Raw genomic sequence first — 21,502 nt, forward strand, 5'->3', positions numbered from 1 at the left:
TTACCTCCAATAAACTAATCAGAAAAAGCCAAAAGTGGTACAGTGGCTCAAGTGGCAAAACATTAGCCTTAAGCACAAAGAGTCTCAGACATAGCACTCCAGGCTCTGAATTCAAGCCTAGGACTGACAAAGAAAAGAAAAGAAAAAAGCAAACAAAACAGACATAAACTTTTTCTGTTATTTAAATGAAGTAAAAAAGACAACGTATTAACCCAGTTTTTAAATAAACATCACAAATATTCAATTTTGGTCAACCATTTAAACTTGCTAACCTAAATATAATTGATTACTAATAATTGCTACTACTAATAATTTAAATTATACTATTTTAATTATTAATAATTATTACCTAGCTATTCTTTAAATATTAAAATGTTTCAATATAAAACACAGTACTTTAAAACAAAAGTTGAAGATTATTAATCTACAGCACAAATTTATAAAATAATAAACAATATCTTTCCCTTTTTATATTGTGGAGTGCTTGTGCTTTGTTGCCAATTTTTGGTCTCTTACTTTTAGTGAAACATCTGAGGACTTTAAATGTAAAGCTAAATCCAAATCACAAAACAAGCAGTATAATCATTCACTAGACTTTAAGTAACAGATTGTATTTAAATGTAAAATATTTCATCTTGATCGTCTCCTGTAGTTAGATTATATAATGATTTTAAATACTGAAACTCCATTTCAAAGTGAATGGAGACAGATGTATTTTAGGTAAAGTTTTAAGAAAGACAGTAGTTCATTAGACATGGATAATATTGCATGCATTTGTGAAATGCCCAATACTAACTAGATCAACTGACCAGTGTAAGCAAGTCATAATTCACCTGAACTCATTTGACTGAATACTGGATTGCAAGGAAGGCATAAGGGATCCGTCGTCTTCTGAATCCTTACAGATAGGAAAGCTCAAATTCTCACCCATCTTCTTACTTCTACTGAAGTTGCACCGTGTTTCTGTCTGTTCAAACTCACCAGATTTGAATCTAATTTTAAATCAATGAAGGATGTAGGAAGACTACGTCTTAAAGTGTTGTTGGCCTCACATTCACATTGGTTCATGTTTTTCTTCAAGTATTGGATGCTGTGGGACAGGCTAAAGCCTTTATTTCTGTTCTTCTCATTAGGAATTCAATCTTGGTATTCTTGATTTCTAGCTAGAAGGTTTAGAGTCATTGGTAGAAAGCCTTGCATTTAGAAACATTTCTCTGCACCACTAGGTTTCCAAATATTTAAAAAGATGTGACACTGGGAAGATCAGACTTAAATATTGGTTATAACCCATGAGGAAGTTGCTAGACATTTCTGAGGACCATTGACCTTCTGCAGATTTCTTAAACACATTGTGAAATTGAGGATACTCATGCAATCATTCTTTTAAACAGTTCACCATTCAATTAGACTGCAAAAAACTAATGAGCATTTATTAACTTACTATGGTGGTATGTAAAAATTAATTAGATGAGATCTCTGTCCTCAAGGAGATCATAGTCTAATGGGGAGGAAAAGAGATAAAACTAATGTATAATACTCAGTACTATATCTTAAGTACTTAGGAAAACATAGGTATACTTTAAAGAAGCATTCCCAGCCTGGCACAGAAGAATATTGAAATAATTAGGCCATTGAAATAAGGTACTAAAAGAGAAATCAGAACCTGTCACCATTAAAAGGAGTATTTTTGTGAGTGTGCTGGGACTGAACCCAGAAAAAAAAAAGCATATGCTTTACCACTAAGCTATACTACCCGCCCTGAGCACCTCTTTAAAGTGATCCAGAGACTGAGAGACAGCCACAGCAGAAAAAGAAATGCAGCTTTTTATGTAAATAAGCTAAGCCCAGAGCCTTCTCAACTACTGAAGTGGAATTTTTTTAAACGCAGGTATGATGATCTGATTAGACCAAAATTGTACCCATTACAACTCAGCTACTCAAAAAAGAAACTTTTGACCTGACTTTTCTTTTTTTTGGGGGGGGAGGGGTCTGGACTCTGGGCCCGGCTGTTGTCCCTCAGCTCCTCAGCTCAAGGTTAGCACTCTACCACTTGAGCCACAGCGCCTCTTCCGGCTTTTTTCTTTTTGCTTATGTGGTGCTGAGGAATCGAACCCAGGGCCTCAGGCATGCAAGGCAAGTGCTCTACCACTGAGCCACCTTCCCAGCCCCTTGACTTTTCTTTTTATAACATCAATATACTTTGTACCAGAAAGAAAGACTTCAGGCTTTGATGAAGATATGGAAGTTAAACCAAGAGATACTATGAAGATAAATAAAGTGGGAAATGAGGAAATTTTTATAAAGTATTATCAAATAAAACTAAGTAAGGAAAAATACTACTTGAAAGTGAAGTTAAGTTTAGATTTAGAAGATTCAGTTTAGTTTTAAATTTTCCTTTGTGACTGAAAAGACTTATTTATTCTTAAGTTGCAAAAGGACAAACTATAAACTTGTTTAAAAGTGGAGGGAGCGAGCATGAGAAAAAGGGATTTCTGTCTGTATAAGTAAAAATAAACTGGTACTTCTGTGGGTAAAACAACTCTAAATCCATGCAACTGAAGACACAATTTATTTGAACCACTGGAGAAAGATATTCTTATGCCTTCCACTTCTGCAAAGTCACTATCTCATTTGGCAGCCAATTATTAAACCCTTTTTGCATATTGATATCTTACTTAAAGTTGTGAAGAACAGAAATATGAGTAAGACATAGTAGTAGTCTCTGATCTCAGAACTTCTAAGGAAAGATTTACTTTCACAGAATCACTTGCTTCACCTTCCATAACTTATCAAAGCTTGATATCTTTCTATTCAGTTTCAATTACCTTTCCAGGAGATCCACCCTCTGGTTTATTTTCTTAACCTGAAAACCTGAGTCCTTTGCTACTTCAAGACATTGCCCAACATCAGCTTAAAAGCACTGACTCTGATGGTGATTTGTTAACTCCCTCTTTGATTTATAATTGTGGAAAAAAGCCAGCAGAGCGCTTTAGCATAAAAGGTGGATGGACCATCATATGCTTCCATCAGGCCAGGTGTGTGCTGCGATGAGAAGTAAGATTACAGGAATGGGAGAGGCCCACACTCTAATAGATAAAGGTCTAAGAAAAGAGAAAAGTGCAGGACTCCCCAGGGCCTCTCTAAATACACTCTCCTTTGGTTTCCTTGCTTCATTGCTGAGTAAATCTGCTTGAAGTGTTTTCTCCCGAAAATACATAACTATATCTGAAATTCGAGATAGTAAAAAAAAGTACCCTATTACCATTGTTAAAGAGTTTACTACAAGGACAGTCCTCTCATTGAACTGTACCCTTTCTTTGCTTTTCCGCTAAGATGCTGATGCACATAAGAGCCTTACCTTCCAGAATTCTATCAAATTTAAAGTATAAAATTTTCAACATTAAGGACTATGACTACAAAAACCAAGCACCCTACTGTTCTAAAATTATAGGCAACTTAAGCATTCTCTACCTACAGATGCAGAGTTCATATTTAGAGATAAATTCTTAGCCTTTTAAAAAATTCAAAGTAAGAATATAAAGGAATTTCATGGAATAAAATGCATAATTGCATAAAAGTTTAACAGATTGAATGTCCTTAAACTGAAAATCTGAAATGCTCTAAAAGTCTAAAATTTCTTGAGCACCCATGTGTTGCCCAAAGTGGAAAATTCCATGCCTGGTACATGAAATGGGCCACAGCTAAAACAGAGCACACCAACAATATTGACTAAAACTTCCTGTGTATGTAGGTGTATATGAACCCAATGTGGTGGCAAATGTTTATAATCCAAACTATTCAGGAGGCAGACACAGGAGAATTACAGTTTGAGGGCAAGCATGGCAAAAGTTAGTGAAATTTTATTATTTCATAAACAACCCTATTGTGATGCTACCTACCCTGCTCTGCACTACTCAGAAAGAAGAGGTAGGAAGAATTTCATTCAAGGCCAGCCCAGGAAAAGTTAATGCAAAATTCTGATAAACAAGTGAAAAGTAAAAAGACTGGGGCATTGCTCAGGCAGTAAAGCACTTGGCTAGAAAGTGTGAGACTCTGATGCTGCAAAAATAAATAAATAAGTACATACATACATATGTACATACATACCCATGTGAGTCCTGGCCCAAAGATAGCTCATTATGTATTTACAAATATTCCAAAGTATAGTACTTCCCCAAGCATTTTGAAGAAGAGATACTTGACTATTTTTTAAAATGATCACTAAGTGGAGAAGATTCAGTTATCTTTAATCGTATGTTAATGAAAGTACACTTTTCTTATAGATGCAGTGCTTCTGATAGTTATGACACATATTCAGACTTTGTGCATGTTGCTCCTGTGTGTGTGTGTGTGTGTGTGTGTGTGTGTGTGTGTGTGTTGGTTCTGGAACTTGAACTCAGGGCCTGGGCACTGTCCTTGAGCTTTTTTCTCAGGGCTAACACTCTACCACTTGAGCCATACCTCCACTTCTTGCTTGTTGGTGATTAAATGGAGATAAGTCTCAGGAACTTCCTGCCCTGGCTGACTTCAAATCATGATCCTCAGATCTCAGTCTCCTGAGTGAGCTAGGATTATAGTCATGAGCCACCAGCACCAGCAATTTTTAAAGTCAAAATTTAAAGTCACCAAGTTTTTGGCTAGAAGTATGGCTCAATGATAGAGTACCTTGCCTAGTAAACATGAGGCCCTGAGTGCAAATCCCAGTACCACCCTCCCATCAAACAAAAACAAAAATAAAAACAAAACAACTTAGAGTTCAGTCTTATATATTTTATCCTATAAGACAATAACTATAATTCACTATTTAGTAACTATAAGCTTGTTAAAATAATTCATATAGATAAAGTGTGGTGTCATATCTGATGTTGGCTTCATCTCTCCTGAATGATTATAATAGCAGAATTCAGATTTCAGTTTCAGTATGAAGTCAGGGGCACATTGCTCTGATATACACTAGAAGGATTCATTATATTAAGCACTTGCAGGAGCAAGTTTGACCTCCCATGCATATTAATATGTGGCTCCCTTGGAAATAGTTTATACATAAACTCTCTATCCATGAGGTACAAATTTATGGATACTACTCACAATTTCAGAAGCGTTCACAGAACCACTGATGCTTTTTAGTCATTTCTTCCTATTGTAATATATTCTGCAGCAGTACTGTAAAGTACATTTAGATACAAAAATTGACTTTTATGTCATCAAATATTGTAAATAACTCCTAAACTTAAGTAGACCATGGCATTTACAAAAAATACGTTTATTTCATCCATAAACATTGGAAAGTTGCAGTTTCTCAACACTTAAAAATAGTTTAATGTAAGTCAATCCTGTAATCCTCAAGAACATTGAAGTTCAGAGACCAAAATGTAAAGGAACACAAGAGTTTCACTCATAGATTAACCTTTCAGAAAGGTTAAAACCAGTAGACTTTTGATAATCTGATTCCTGGTGAAATTTGTGAGGATTTATATTTGGTAGCGCTAAAACTAACAATAATTGAAGATATCTCTAGCATTGTAACTTGTACATTAGTAGAAGGGCATTTTCCTTGCCATCCTTCAATAATCCTCAATAATTTCTACAAGTTAAATATGAATAAAAATCATATTTTCAACTGTTTACACTGGTCCTGAGATTCAGGGCTTGGCCACTGTCCCTTAGCTTTGTTGCCCAAGGCTAGCACTATACTATTTGAACCCCCAACTCTGCTTCTGACCTTTTTTTCTTTTTTGGTGGTGGATTAGAGATAAGAGACAGACTTTCCTGTCTAGGCTGGCTTCAAACCATGATCCTCTGATCTCAGCCTCTTGAGTAGCTAGGATTATAGGAATGAGCTACCAGCACACTGAAAAAATTCCAAGCTTTCAAAAAATCTTGAGCTTTAGTGGAAATTCAAGACATAACCATGTTTAAATGATAATGTGATTACATTCAAGTACCAAAAAGGTCTCTTGGCTTCAACCTCCAAATGACCATTAAATACTTCCATGTTACCCTTTCAGAAGTAGCCAAATTACATTTCCCTCCCATATTTACTATTGTTTATGCCTCTTGTATCTTCCTTCAGCTCTGAGCTATGAAACTACAGACCCTATGCCAAAAAAATAAACAATGAACTGTGAGGATAGGCAGATAAAATACTTTGGTTTGTTCCTACACCAAAACACTTGGTTCCTTATTCTCGTACCTTGAAATACAAACTTACATGTAAGCTCTACAAGACTGCAAGGCACATTATTTATTACAAATAGAAAACTAAAAGGCCAGACCCCTCCTGTAAAACTATGACAGAGCTAATTATTTGTAGAACATAACTGTGTTTCCTTACTTAACTGCAGAAAACCTAGATACACAGAGGTATGAAGGTGAATCATTAACTGTCACTGCCAGTTAGGGACCCAAAGCAATCTAAAAGATTACTAGAGTTACAGAACAGATCAATGGAAAAATACAATTAAATTTACAGGAGTCTATTTTACATATACATTTTCACAAACTTATTTACTAGATCCTCTAGTCAGTTAATATAACAGCATTTTCCCCTCAAATAAGATTTGCTATGCATTGCAAATGCACTGGAAGGAAATGTAAGGGATATGTTTAGGTCATTAGCTTCTGAAGAAAGGGAAGATAGAAGAGTGTTAATTCATATGTTTATAATTCTCACCTCATAGACATGACTAACAACTCCTGGCCAGAGCCTCCAGTCACCTCTAAGTCTCAAGTTCTGTTTCCAGATCTTAGTGGGAGATTTATGTCTAAGTGAGGAATGGGATTGTCCTCTAACAACTGTGCTTCAATAGGTGTCATTTTCCACATGTTGAAATTAGAAGATAATTCTAAAACTACTCTGAGAGGAAGAAAAAGGCTTAAGCTATTAAATCTCGTTTGCTGCATCCAAAACTTTGATAGTAGTGCTAAAAGGCTCATTCCCCACCTCTTGGTAGTAATATTTTTCTTTCTTTCCCTCCTTATTATTTATTTATGTATTTATTTATTTTAGGTAGGCTTGCTATTCCCATTTTGTTGCAAGGCTGCATTTTAATTCTTCTGATTCTGCAGTTGAACACCTGCAGTTGAACACCTTCATTTGTTCATTTGTTCTCAGCTGGTGAATGAGCAACAAGAAAGCAGACCCCTCCTGAGTCCTTCCATCGATGACTTTCTCTGTGAAACCAAATCGGAAGCTATTGCAAGGCCAGTAACATCCAATACAGCTGGTAATTCTTTTATTTTAACTATACCTCAAGTAGAGTTGATCTGAACCATAATATAATGTGCATCTTTTTTTACAACCATTTTAGGTGGGGAATAATACTTGTAACTAAATGAAACTTTAGAGCATATACTCTTTAGAATAAATTAGATATAACCTATGATTATTTAAAAAGCAATTACAATGTATTTTACTCTATTAATTTTGCTAGAACTTAAGAGTTCCACTGTTACCAGTTAATTTTCTATGCCTTTGTTTATCTTGATATCTTGTCATTTTTATTTGCATTACACTGAAACAAAGCATCTATTTCAGAGTAAGGATTTTCAAGTTTTGGTTGATGGCCTAATCAATTATTTTTCAAAATAGGTGGTGAAACAAAAGTTCGGTACAATAAAAATGTAGATTTTTTTAAAACAACTAAAATGTCCTGCAGGCACTGGATAGTAAAGACTCAAGTCTATTTTCCCCATGTTGACATGTTATTTCTCCTTTTAAAAATTCCCTGATCAGTGCCAAAGTGACTTAAGCTTTCTTAAGCAGGGAGCCTTCAGTTGCTTGGCACTAGCACATGTAGGGTTCAAACATGTCTCAGGAGGGAGTGCTGAATTCCATTGGCACAATACATACTTCTCCAGCAGTTTAGCCTTTCTGAATCAGTCTCATTTGGTCAACATTCATAGTCTAAGGAACATCATGCAAATAAAAATGGAAAAAACAATGTTCAGAATCAAAAATCAAAGATTATATTGGATGGGTAATATAGAGTTGCATAGAAAGAGAAGTCAATAATCCCATCTGTCTTCTTAAATTTGTGTCATTTTTCCATGACGTCCTTGGCTAGCTGCTGGCTTGTATATTTTCATTGTAGGTAGAAATATTGAAGAATATCTTAAAAGGAGGAAATTGTGACTTTTTCCAAAAAATACTAAAACTTGCAAACACAAGAATGAATGACAGATACGAGTGCCTTAGGTGGGAATATAATCCAAGTTTCTGAGGTCAAACTCCATGAATTCCAACCCCAGCTCTGTATCCATGGGCAAGTTGCTGCGCTTTCTCACCTAACTTAGCCTTAGTTGCCTCATCTAGTATTAAGAGCATATCTCATAAGTCACTTGAGAAGACCAAATAAAGGATCTATGAATGTACTTTATGCCATGTAAATTCTAATATGACCATTTCTGCTAGTATCAGGTGAAAACAGTATTCCTTACACTTCCCTTTTCTTAAAAATCAGTAAACAACATTGCTGTACTTAAGCAATCATTTTCTAAAATCAACTATCACACTGAGTAATCAAGAAAATAAATTTCATCCTTGGTAACATTGTTCAATTAGATTTACCTTCCTAATCTAGGAAACTGGAGCTCAGCCCTCCAAAATTGCAAAGCTACCCCAAGAAAATCCAGAGAGCCTGTGTTTCTTAGAGCAGCAAAGCCATGAGAAATAGATGCACTAAGGGATTACTCTTCACTTTCCAGTTCCCACTGATGAGAAAGTTAAGGCACTTAGGAAGGGCCCAACGTGAAAGAGCCACATAAGATACGTCTCAAAAGCTTTTCACTTGATTATCTAACATTTAAAAGAAAGACCTGGAGTTAGCACCAGTGCTCACTCCTATAAACCTAGCTACTTGGGAGACTGAGATCTGAAGATTGTGGTTCTAAACCATTTGTCTCCAACAGAAGAGAACACTGGATGTAGAAGTATGGCTCAGGTGATAGACTGCCTGCCTTGAGCAAAAAAGCAAAGAAATAGGGTTCAGGCCCTGAGTTCTAGTACTGGACACAAGAGGGTGGGTGGGGCAGGAAGGAAGGAAGGAAGGAAGGAAGGAAGGAAGGAAGGAAGGAAGGAAGGAAGGAAGGAAGGAAGGAAGGAAGGAAGGAAAGGAGGGAGGGAGGGAGGGAGGAAGGAAGGGAGGGAGGGAGGGAGGGAGGGAGGGAGGGAGGGAGGGAAGGAAGGAAGATGAGAGAGAAAGTAGGCAGAGAGAAAAAGAAAGGAAAGAAAGAAAAAGAAAGAAAGAGAGAGAGAAAGAAGAGAGAAGGAGGGAAGGAAGGAAGGAAGGAAGGGAGGGAGGGAGGGAAAGAAGGGAGAGAGGGAGGGAAGGAGGGAAGGAAAGAAAGAAAGAAAGAAAGAAAGAAAGAAAGAAAGAAAGAAAGAAAGAAAGAAAGAAAGAAAGAAAGAAAGAAAGAAAGAAAGAAAGAGAAAGAGAGGGAGGGAGAGAGGAAAAAGAGAAAGAAAGAAAGGAAGGAAGAAAGGAAGGAAGAAAGGAAGAAAGGAAGGAAGAAAGGGAGGAAGGGAGGGAGGGAGGGAGGGAAGAAGGAAGGAAGGAAGGAAGGAAGGAAGGAAGGAAGGAAGGAAGGAAGGAAGGAAATCTATGAAATACTGAAATTCTAGATGACTACCAAAAGAAGGTAATTTCTTGTCATACAAAACCTTCAGCATTGTCCTCTTAGTTTCCTAAGCATATGGTAATAAAGTTCCACAAGACAAAGGATACAGAAATCAAAAGCAGTGACATCAGGGAATAAACCAAAGGGAGAAAAAAAAGAAAGAAGAAAAACTGAAAACTGTACAATATAAAACTCTTATTTCTATTTCTTGGGGTTCATTTCAATAAGCATCATTTTATGTGGTCATTGCACACAGCTATCATATCCTTTCCTAAGAATATCCTAGACATATTCTAATTATTACAAATGAGAGAAATAGTGGTGCTTATGTTTCTTTGGGTCTGGCTTACTTCACTTAATTTTTTCCAGATCTTTCTATTTCCTTATGTGAATCACAGAAATGCTGGAACAAAGGGTGAAGTAATTCAACAGTGATATCACTAGACACTATATAGGAAATGAACTTAGGATAACTAAGCTTATCAAATAAGGATATTTTTCTTTTGTTTTTTTATTAACATCCAAATTTTCCTTTACTTCATCTATAATCCAGGGAGGCACCTAATTCTCTGGCTTTCTTAAATTGCATCCTTAGATTTAACACAAGCTAAAATAATTGTGAAACTGTTTGATTTTTAAAAAGTAAACAAATATACACTTATTCATAAATCAAATGATCTGACTGTTATGAAATAACTAATATTTTAAAGTGATTATACAAATTTGAGGCCAGTCTGGGATACCTAGTAAGTCATTGTCTACAAAAAAAAAGAAAAAAAGATTATTTGAGTCATACTATAACTTTTGTAACAATAATTTGTTCTTTGATCTCCTAATAAATCTAATATACATCAAAGCACAAGTCAGACTCTGCTAAAGATCAAGGAGAAAAACAGGTTTCTTAGTTTGTATTCATCACACTACATAATTTAAAGGCATTTATCCATTAACTTGAGCTATTGGGTGAATAAGTTTTAGAACAAACATTTTTGGGTTTAAAACAGCTTACTCCTCCTTCACTTAGGTTTTATACACTTACATACAAGACTTTCATTATAAGAAAAGAACCATATATAACAAAGTTTCCGGCCCTGCTACAGCTATTTACTAAAATATCTTTATTGTAAAAAATAAGCATATTTACAAAATACATTTTTATGAAGCTTCAGTGTTCACAAACTCAAATCACATATTTTTTTGAGAGCTTAGAAATTTGAGTAGAAGTTGTAACTACATATTCCAACGAAGAGGAAAAAGTTGATTGAATTAATTTATCCCTTTGATATAAGTATATTTGAAAGTGTCTGATACTGCCATTTAATTCATGACCTATTACGACATAGTAGTACAAATAAGATTGAATGTACTACAAAATGTCTAAAGGAAGCTTCTTACAAGGTACTATTTCATTCTTTTGAAGGGGCCTCCCTTCCCAGGACCCAATTAATGTAGTAATTAATATTTGTTCACAGTGCCACTTGCCAGCTTTCCAATACACTATGCTATGTTCTCCAATCAAGTATACCTGAAGAAGTTGAAAACAAACACTTTAATCATTGATTTTCAGGAAATTTCAGCCAATGTAATTAAGGTTTACAAAGAAAGCTTCTGGGGTTATTAATTATTTAAATCATGCCTCAAACTCTTCAAATGGCCAGATAACCAGTATCTTAAAAATAAATAAATAAATAAATACACTTTATCAGTAAACTCTGCACCCTGCCCCCAGACATGGATGAAGGCTAGAGAAGAGGGGTTAATTATGCATGCTTGGAGACACCCATCTATATTTGAATCTTTGAGTCCTCCTAGACTCAGTAACAGATGTGTTAGTTTCCCATCACTTCTGAAAAAAAATCACCACAAACTTACTGCCTAAAACAATGCAGTTTTATTACTTTAAAGTTGTGGAAGTTGGAAGTGCTCCTATCAAGATTCATCAGTCTACTTTCCTTCAGGAGCTCTAGGACAGAATTTGTTTTTACTTTTTCCAGCTTCTTGGGGACACCTATCATTGTTGATTTTTGGATCTTTCCTCAGTCTTCAAAATAACCAGTATAATATCTCCAAAATTGGGGGCTGGGAGGGTGGCTCAGTGGTAGAGCACTTGCCTTGCATGCTTGAGGCCCTGGGTTCGATTCCTCAGCACCACATACGCAGAAAAAAAAAAGCCGGAAGTGGTGCTGTGGCTCAAGTGGTAGAGCACTAGCCTTGAGCTGAAGAGCTGAGAGACAGCGCCCAGGCCCAGAGTTCAGACCCAAAAAAAAAAAAAAAAATCTCCAAAACTGTCTACAAACCTCAATCCTCATCCCCAGTTGCATCTGTTCCATTTTTATATATTTTCTCTATGACCTTCCTGACTTCTACTTAGAAGAACACTAGTGATTACATAAGACCAGTGGTCCATGAGACTCAGCAACTAACCACCAAAAAGCCAGAAGTGGAGCTGTGGCTCAAGTGATAGGGTGCAAGCCTTGAGCGAAACAGCTAAATTCAGGCCCTGAGTTCAAGCCCCAGTACCAACACGAGCCACACACACACACACACACACACACACACACACACACACACACACACACACAGAGACAGAGACAGAGAAAGATAAGAGGAAGGGAGGAAGGGAGAGAAACCCAAAAGCTAATGCATAGTAGGGTGAGGAATTAAACACAGGCAGTCCCAGTCGTTTTCTTATGTTGACTTATTCTATGCACAATGTTTGTATAACTTCAAATAAGCAAACTGACTTAGCTGAAGAGACAGGATAAAGTGCTTCAATAGATGATGTGGCTTAGGAGCCACCAAACTTGGAATCCCCCCTGCAGCAGATGGAAGTGAAGGGAAAAACTCCCACAACCTGTAGCCTATGAGTGATGAAATGTGGCCCTTTAGGAAAGGATAGATATGTGAAATAAGATTGTACTCAGAAATATTTTACTGGATCCAACACGAATGTACATAATCAAATATATCTGGAGAGCGAGGGAAGGAGATACAGACAGACAGATAATTTCACATCAACTATAACAGGAAGCTATCCTTTGTCAGCTGCATAGAACTTTTGTCTAAGACCATGGTTCTATTCCTGTCTACAATATAGCTGTAATTACAGACATACTCAACCATCCTCTGTTTATTCTTAAGATTTTGCTATCTTGTGCTGGCCTCAAACCATGATCCTTCAAGAAACTGTAATTGCAGGCATTTACTTTTAAGTCTTAAAAGATACACAGCCACTAAAATGTGATTTGTCTCCTTCAAAGCCTGAAAGTCTGCACCCAACCTCTTCAGTTCTTACAATTGTGGTTCTCAGAACTTGAAAGCTTACCTTTTGACCTCCAAGGCACCTCTTTCATCACCTGGGTAACAAAAAAGTCCTGCGTTTGTGATAAGCCTTTGTTTGGTATTTTCAGGGAAAAGAACAAAGGGGCAGAGAGTACCCAGAAGTACCCAGGACATATTAGAGAGGAAAAAAAGAGAATGTGACTGAACCCAGATCAAACTCACAATCCACTCCTTTAGCATTTTATTCTGAGCGGTGAGAAGCAGAGAGAGAATTGAATTCATATTCACCAATTATTATTTTGTAACAAATGTACTCCCTATTTACAAGTATATGATTCTTATATAATTTGCTTCCAAAAGAACAAGTGACTAGGTCTTGTCTGTACAATTGGTAAAACAGTGTGTGTGGCATTCCCGAGATTGTTCTTGGTGTTCTTTATAAGGAAATCACATTGGGTCTAGATTCTTTGACAACCTAACTGTATCTGAAAGTTCTGTTTAACCATTATGTTGATAAAAGAAAAAGTATGTGGCACCCAGACCATGGCTGTCTGCTAGATTTAAATTTTAGACATAAAGCCTGGTAGCTTAGTTCTCAACAGCTACTTCTTTCCCTCTGTACTCCAGTATTTCTTAACCACACAAAACTCATATTTCAGATGATCTTAGTGCTCAAAAGTAGCTCCCATCTTCTCAGAAAGACTCAATTGAGATAAACTGACACTTTCAGGCTATTTTATGTTCAATTTCCTCCACAAAATCCTCTGTAGATCCAGTATCTTTATCTCATCTTCAGTTTTATCCTCAGTAGTGGTCCTTGGTATAAGTATGTGGATCTGATTCCTGCCTGAGATAGAAAGGAATGAGGAAAATAGAATAATAGTAGGCGAACAACACAAAGAAAATGAAAACATTGTAAACTGGCCTCCCAAGAATAGAAGTAGTATTTGTGTTTATACATATGTGAAGTGCAGATAGAACCCAGGGCCTTCACTTAGCTGAGTAAGCATTGTACCAAAGAGCCACACTCCCAACTCAGAAATAACATTTCCTGACTGCCTACCATAGCCTAGAACTTACACACATTAGATCATATACTCATCATCTCGTAACTCTCAAAGACCATTAACTCTGTTTCCAGATCAGGAAACTGAAACACAGACTTGTCAAGACACTCAATTCAAGGCACACCTAAACTGGTAGAACCAGATCTCTCTATTTTACCAATAGTATCCAATCATTGTGATTTGGAATTGAATTCAGAAAATAAGAAAATTTAGACATAGTGGTAATATTGTGATCCAAGCTACTTGATAGGCAGAGGCAGAAAGGCTAAATTAAGAGACCTTATTTCAAGGCCAAGACAAAACAAAAGCATTGGGGACATGGCTCTGGTACTTCTGTAGCAAGTCAAAGCTCTACCTCCAACCTCTAGTACAAAGATTCACAATCCTTGCAACTCTGAAGATTCCCCTGGGCATGGTTAGCTCAGGCAGGTGGTGCAGTACTAAAGAAATCTGTGTTGAAGGTTTAGTTGATCCCAGGCCCTTCCTTGGGTGCAAGCAGATGGAGAGGTGTTGAGGCAGCTGCAAAATCCATTCTCCATCTGGAGGTAGAGCTAGGACATGACAGGAGAACAGCAGTAAGTGTTGCAGACCATGATTTACTAAGCTTAGAGGATGCAGACAGTATTGTAGAAAGTGATTTTCTTTAGCTGGCTGAGTGAAGAGTGCTAGGTCAGGAAGACACCAGGACTGATCCACAGTCTCTATACTGAGAAATGACATAGCACAGCACAGAGTAGGTCCGGAGGGACCTTCTCTAATCTGAATTTTCTGTGTACATAATGAGCTTATCAAATACTAGTTACTTTCACTATAAAGGAAAGAACTGGAAATTTCAAAAGCTTACTTCTTTTAAATTCTCATTTGCCTCAACAAACTGCTATTTCTACCTTCCTTAAAGTGTTAAATACAGTAGAATCAGCCAGCTAGGAATTGAAAGTGTATGAGTCTTATACTTGGTTACATTGATATTAAACTTGCATATTTTAATTTGCACATTAACCTGTGTACTTATTCATCAACATGTGTACCTATTCATCAATTATGGATTATAAAATACCTCTCCAGTGTTAGTGCAAACAACATGCCATTTGCTGATTGAGCTGTTTAATTAAATAAAAGATGATTAACAGCATTTCTTTATACCCCATATATTTCACTGTTTAAAATAAAAGCCTTCAGAAACTTCACTATGGTTCTGACCATGACAAGTTCAGCCTTCTACAGGAAAACTAGAATTTAAAGAAGCCTTTTTTAGAAATGAAGCAAAACAATACATTTTTACCTGACCTCAGATTGCATTTTGTCATGTTAATTTTGGTCAAAATTCATCATAGCTAAGGGAGGTCTAAGTTCTGCCTCATCCATGTGCAAACTAGAATACACAGCAAACTTGCCCATCTAACAGTTTATAACTCAACGGGAAGCCAATTTAATTTGCTGTTTCTAACCTAAACTATACCCATAAGATCTCTGTGTACTCAACTGAAACCTATTTTTAAAAAGTAACTACAAGGCAGTAACTGAAACCTATATTTAAAAAGTAACTACAAGGCAGTAACTGGGCTTACCTTAACCTTATCTGTTTGTGTCTGCTAGTGTTGACTACAGGCTTAGATCTCCTCGACCTGAGTGAACCAGTCTCCCAGACTCAAAGCAAAGCCAAGAAGTCAGAACCTTCATCCAAAACTTCATCTCTCAAGAAAAAGGCTGAGGGACCTGACCTCATCAGCACAGATGTTGAGCAGAGAGGCCAGCCCCTCCAAGTCACAGAGACTTCATCCTTAGATTTAGGTAAGGAGTAGTTGTTTCCGGCCATTGCTAAACCTTCTACTACTGATGGTAGTAGTGATACAACAGGGAAGCCCCACAGCTGACAAAAGTGAATTAAACAATAGAAAAGGCAAAGTCCATGTAAGAAACTGGGCAAGGCATAAACTTTTGTGCTTGGATTGAATGGCCATCAAGGAGCTCAACTTTACATAACTAGTATTGATGTACTCATTCAGCACACAAGTAATTTGCTAGTCATAGAAAGCAGGCACCATAGTGGATTCAATAGTTTCAAATGAAAGATGCATCTTGCTTCCAGCAGCTCTCAATCTAGGGCAGGAGACAGAAAGATACATGAATAAACAACTCCAATACAAAGAGATAACAATAGCCAAAATAAACATTAGCATGTACATGTCCAAGTTAATGATAACAATAACTACCATGTAGTATTTTCCTGGAATCATGCTGCATTGTTTGCATGAGACATATTATTGTCTCATACAATTATCAGAACCTGGAGATATGTGAGAAACCAAATTTAAATTTTAACTTGTCCCAAGATCTCTAAGTTACTAAGAAGAGCTAGAACTTTTGCTTCACTGTAGTGAACATTAATGCACGTACTTTGATCTTCCTGAGGGGAGAAAAAAAACAGCTTAATCCTCAGCTGATTGAATCAGTCAAATCAAGCTCTGTTTTCTCAGGAGAAAGAAAACTGGTAGGAACTTCAGAAAGATATCTCTGCCTGTTACTAACTGCTCTTTGTGTACATAAATATGTGGTGAATATATATATATATGCTCATAAAGTAAGTTTATTCATACTTATTTATAATGTTCAGAAGAATAAGTAGGATATATGTATATGTATGTATACATATATGTGTGAAATCACTTTCTACCATGATATGTATGTTAGATGGCCAATTAATTTATTCATTTGCCCCATAAACATTTTTTAAGATGTCCTGAGTTGTGGGCATTTTCTATGTTCTAGGAATACAAAAATAATATATTCTTGTCTTGGGGCTGGGAAGGTGGCTCAGTGGTAGAGGGCTTGCCTTGCATGCATGAGGCTCTGGATTCGATTCCTCAGCACCACATAAGCAAAAAGAAAAAAGCCGGAAGTGGCACTGTGGCTCAAGTGGTAGAGTGCTAGTCTTGAGCTGAAGAGCTGAGGGACAGCACCCAGGCCCCACGACCGGACCCAAAAAAAAAAAAAAATATATATATATATATACATATATATATATATATATATATATATTTATATATCCTTGTCTTGCCAGGCACTAATGGCTCATGCTTATAATCGTAACTACTCAAGAGACTGAGATCTGATCATAGTTTAAAGCCAACCCAGGCAGGAAAGTTCATGAGAATTATCTCCATTTAATCACAGTGGAGCTGTGGCCCAAGTGATAGAGTGCTAGCCTTGAGCACAGAAGCCCAGAGTTCAGCCTCAGGACTAGCAGGGTGATGATGATGATAATAATAATGATGATGATAATGGAATAATAATAGTAATAATAATACAATTTTGTGTTCCCTTTATCAGGTTTACAGTCTAGTAGATTAAAATATGTATTTGGAATTAAATATAAATATTGTAGTGAATTGCAATTACACAGTTACTAAAATGTCTGAGTTTCAGTCACTACTGAATTGCAATCCTTGGGTGCCATTCCCTTAAGATTGGGATTGAAGTTGGGCAAGGTTGCACACACCTGTTGTCCCATCTCCTGTGCAAGCTAAGGCAGAAGAATCCTGAGTTTGAGGCTAGTCCAGGCAAAGTTAGTGAGACACATTCTCAAACGTAAAATTAAAAAGGCAGGATGCTACAGGAGAGAGAGTTCAAGGTGTGGAACTCCTGTAGAGCAGCAGTAAGGCCTTCCAGTACCACGGGCTGAAGGATAAAGATTGGGAAAAGGAGGGTTTTATTCAAAGGGCTTAACTGACAGGACAGACGGCAACAAATTCTATTTTAACAAAAGGAAAAATCCTTCTCTGGTGGATGGATGAAGACAAGACTAAAGGCAAGAATGACAATACAGAGAACCAGTGCTAACAAAAGGAAGAGAAAGATTAAGAAATATTAGAACAAGATTTTGGAATTGAAATTTGTATGCCAGCAGATGGGTCTTAAAGAACATGTGAGCCCTGTGACAGGTAGAAACAACTTTCGCTGTGTGCTGGTGGCTGAAGCCTGTAATCCTCGATATTCAGGAGGCTGAAATCTGGGAATCATAGTTTGAAGGAGCCCAGGCAAACATATCTAAAAGACTCTTCTTTCTAATTAACCAGCAAAAAAACTGGAATGTGGAGGTATATTTCAAGTGGTAGACTGTCAGACTTGAGCAAATGAGCCAAATGAAGACCTGAGTTCACACACACACAGACAAACACCGAGTGCTTCAGTTGTAAAAGCAATTTAATTTGTCTTCATAGTTTTCATTTTTACTTACTTCCATATATTTTAATTAAATTTTAATGGCACATTGGAAAGGTAAAAGATGGTCTTGGGTCTTTTATGTGTGAGAGGTAATGCTTGATTGTATAAAACTTTTCAATCTTATTCAATCTCTTTACTATCTTTACCTTGTTCTCTCTCCCTGGCTCCCTCATTTCTTACCTCTTAGTAGACATTCAAACACAACTGGAAAAATGGGATGATGTTAAGTTTCATGGAGATCGAAATAGCAAGGGGCATCCAATGGCAGAGAGAAAATCATGTTCATCTAGAGCTGGATCAAAAGAGCTTTTATGGTAAGATAATCTGACTATAGAAAATAGCCATGTATGTGTCAACTATGTGAGAGTTCCTTTCATATACCGAAATAGACAATTAGTTAAATTAATCCAGATACTTAGTATTACATATAATAACCTCATGGGTCAATGTTAATTAATTTGGCTTCTACAACCTGTAAATTATGTCAAGTGAATTGTCAAGAATTAATTAAATTCAGTCAATAAGGATTTGAGATGTGTTGTGATTCAGCATTTGCTGGTAATTTTCTGAATGTGTGACTGAGATAGTTAAAATGATGTATATATATATATATATATACATATTTGTAAGAGAAAGTATGTAACATGCCACATCAATATTAATTAAGTTTTCTGATTATATAGGCAATCTTCACTGGCTTTCTCACTCATCCACTGTCATATAATACAATAATTAAGGGTAACTGATTACTTTGAGAAAATCTAACTACTCATTTCATCATGTTTATATGAGTCTTAAAGGGGAAATTTCCCATTCAAGTTTTGTTTCCCATTTGAACCTTCAACTTATTGTGATGTTTCAACTTCAACCTAGAGATATTTTGTGAAATGTCCCCCACAAAAAGACACAATGTTTTTTCATAAAATGAAATTCTGCGAAACAACGTGGCTCTGTGTCTATTTTTCATTCTGCCTATAAGTGAGCTAAATTCTAACATAAAACAGTAACAGCACATTATGGCCACTTAAATAAATGGTCAAGATAATGGAAATTCATAAAATGTATCATTTTCACCAGAACTCTGATGAGAGGTTCATTATCCTGATTTTCAATGACTCTACTTAACTATGTTTCTTGTGTGAATTTCAAGCTGAATTTCCTCTCAATGACATTGGTTTCTGTAATGCATCCTTTACAGGTCTGCGGAACACAGATCTCAGCCAGAACTGAGTGGTGGCAAAAGTGCCCTCAACTCTGAGTCAGCTTCGGAGTTGGAATTAATGGCCCCAGCACAGGTAATAAAGTCACATGTCCAGTGAAGCCATCTGCTCAAGTAGATAATGTCTCATGAATATTTCACTTGTGTTTTTTAGCAAAAGTTTGAAGTATTTTATTCTGCTTTCTTACTTAGTAACTGTCTCAATGCTAAGAATAACTGATTTATACAAATATACATATTTTGCTGGGAAACATGCTAATGAATTCACTGTGTACTTAGCACGTTTTCCTTGTTCTGCCATTGACTGTGCCAGTATTTTGCAATACAAAATCTGATTCTTCTCCAGTATTAGCACTATTTGTGCTACAGAACCAAAAAAAAGGAAGTCACATCCTGAGTGCTCATTCACATCTATGCCCTTTGGAACAAGGTATTATATACATCAGTATTCTGACTGTCACATTAAAATAAACTGCATACCAGAGAATATTATTCTTGTATTAGCAGTAATGACAATAATAAGCTATTAGGGACTTGCTGTGCACTTTTCATGTATTATATCTAATATCCAAATAATTCCATGCGTTCTAAAGATAGTCCTCAAAAGCACTCTTAGTCTCAGTGAAGTCACGCATCTTTTCCTGGGACATAATCACTGGCAGTGATTATATATGAAATAGATCTGTCCACTGCTTGACCATCACTCCAGTATACCTGGTAATGAGTTTATTCTCTCTTATGGCTAAAGGTCCTCTTCTATCATACTGAGAGTAATGTTGGTCTCAATCTTTCCATCCCCTTTGACAGTGTTCAAGGCTATTGCCTTGACCTAAAACCACAACACAAAGATCTCTGAAATATGTGCCCATGTTGGTGCATTCTGGAATCTAAGGTATAATTGATCATTTAAGTAAGGAAATTAAGTGGCGTGAGCAAGAGATTTCCTTGAGTTTTTCTAGATATGATGTTGTAATTAAGAGGAATAAGTTATCTGAGGTGAAATAAAATGGATAAAAGTGAAAACAGTAGGTGTTATTGTATGCTATTATTTCTAATGTACATTGGCCCATTTGATACCATTATATAGAGAAGGAAACTAGGACACAGAAAAATAAAGAAACTAATCTGTGGACCCACAACTGTTCAGTGCTAGAGAGAAAGAGGGCCCACGTACAGTGGTAGTTCTAAGAAAATGGAAACATTCCTAAAACATCTCCTTCTCCAGGAGAGAAGACATTAGTGTTCCCAGAAAACAGCTGAAAAACAAGTCGACTAACTTCCTGAACAAATCATCCTGCAAACCTTAATGAATTGTAAATGTAGCATGAAACTGTATTTTTTAAATCTGGAGAGTGCATTTTGTATTTTCTTTCTTTATGCTCATTCTAAATGTATCTTTTTAAAATGAAAAATTAAGGCACTTATTAGGAAAACATTTCTTGATAGGTAGAGATTTAAGATTCACCTAAAGTAACTGGTACTGTGTCATAAACTGGAATCCTTGTAACAATTTAATGTAGCAATAAAACATTTGTTTTGAAAGCAGGGCAAGACTTGGCCCAGGTGGGCTGTTCTACACCAAGCTGGGGCAGAGGAGCAGCTAGGGTCGATGGTTTCCATAGAAACCCACAATGCATTTATCTTATTATCCCAATGACTGCTGCCCTCCTGCTGCTTGTGTGATTCCATCCCACCACACTGTCCTTCCTTTTACCCACTAACCAGCTTTCCTTTAAGGGAGCACAGTGTGCTTTGGAAAATTGGTATGTGATTCCTTATGTTGTCTTCCAAAATACACTTTAAAATGCACTACAATAGTTTTCTGTCTAAGGAAGGCTTAATGAATCATTTGAGGTGGTTATTTATAAAGACTTTACTTCTTCAGTTTTTTTAAATAAATATTATCAATGTAGTAAGATTTGCTAGAACTAAGAAATTTCATGCTATTCTGTGAATTCCAACCTATGGTTTAATTAGAAAAACTTCATGAATCAAGGTTTAATACTATACCTGAAACACCTAGTCATCCAAACAGAGAAGCAAGGGAGTACATAAATTAATCTACTTGTTATCAGAGACAGATGTTTTCATT

The 21,502-nt window shown here is 36.5% G+C and overlaps 1 protein-coding gene across 1 annotated transcript in view; it reads left to right on the plus strand.

Annotated features, from left to right (window-relative positions):
- Pex5l (peroxisomal biogenesis factor 5 like) overlaps positions 1 to 21,502 on the plus strand; it is a 233,552-nt gene that overhangs the window by 147,814 nt on the left and 64,236 nt on the right. The window contains exons 4-7 of the mRNA XM_042669817.1: positions 7,115 to 7,226; positions 15,564 to 15,758; positions 18,382 to 18,505; positions 19,390 to 19,486. Of these exons, the coding sequence (XP_042525751.1) occupies positions 7,115 to 7,226; positions 15,564 to 15,758; positions 18,382 to 18,505; positions 19,390 to 19,486 (528 nt within the window). The remainder of the gene's footprint in view (positions 1 to 7,114; positions 7,227 to 15,563; positions 15,759 to 18,381; positions 18,506 to 19,389; positions 19,487 to 21,502) is intronic.

Source organism: Dipodomys spectabilis, unplaced genomic scaffold (assembly GCF_019054845.1).
Source record: "Dipodomys spectabilis isolate Male_0828 unplaced genomic scaffold, ASM1905484v1 ptg000506l, whole genome shotgun sequence".
Classification (NCBI taxonomy): domain Eukaryota; kingdom Metazoa; phylum Chordata; class Mammalia; order Rodentia; family Heteromyidae; genus Dipodomys; species Dipodomys spectabilis.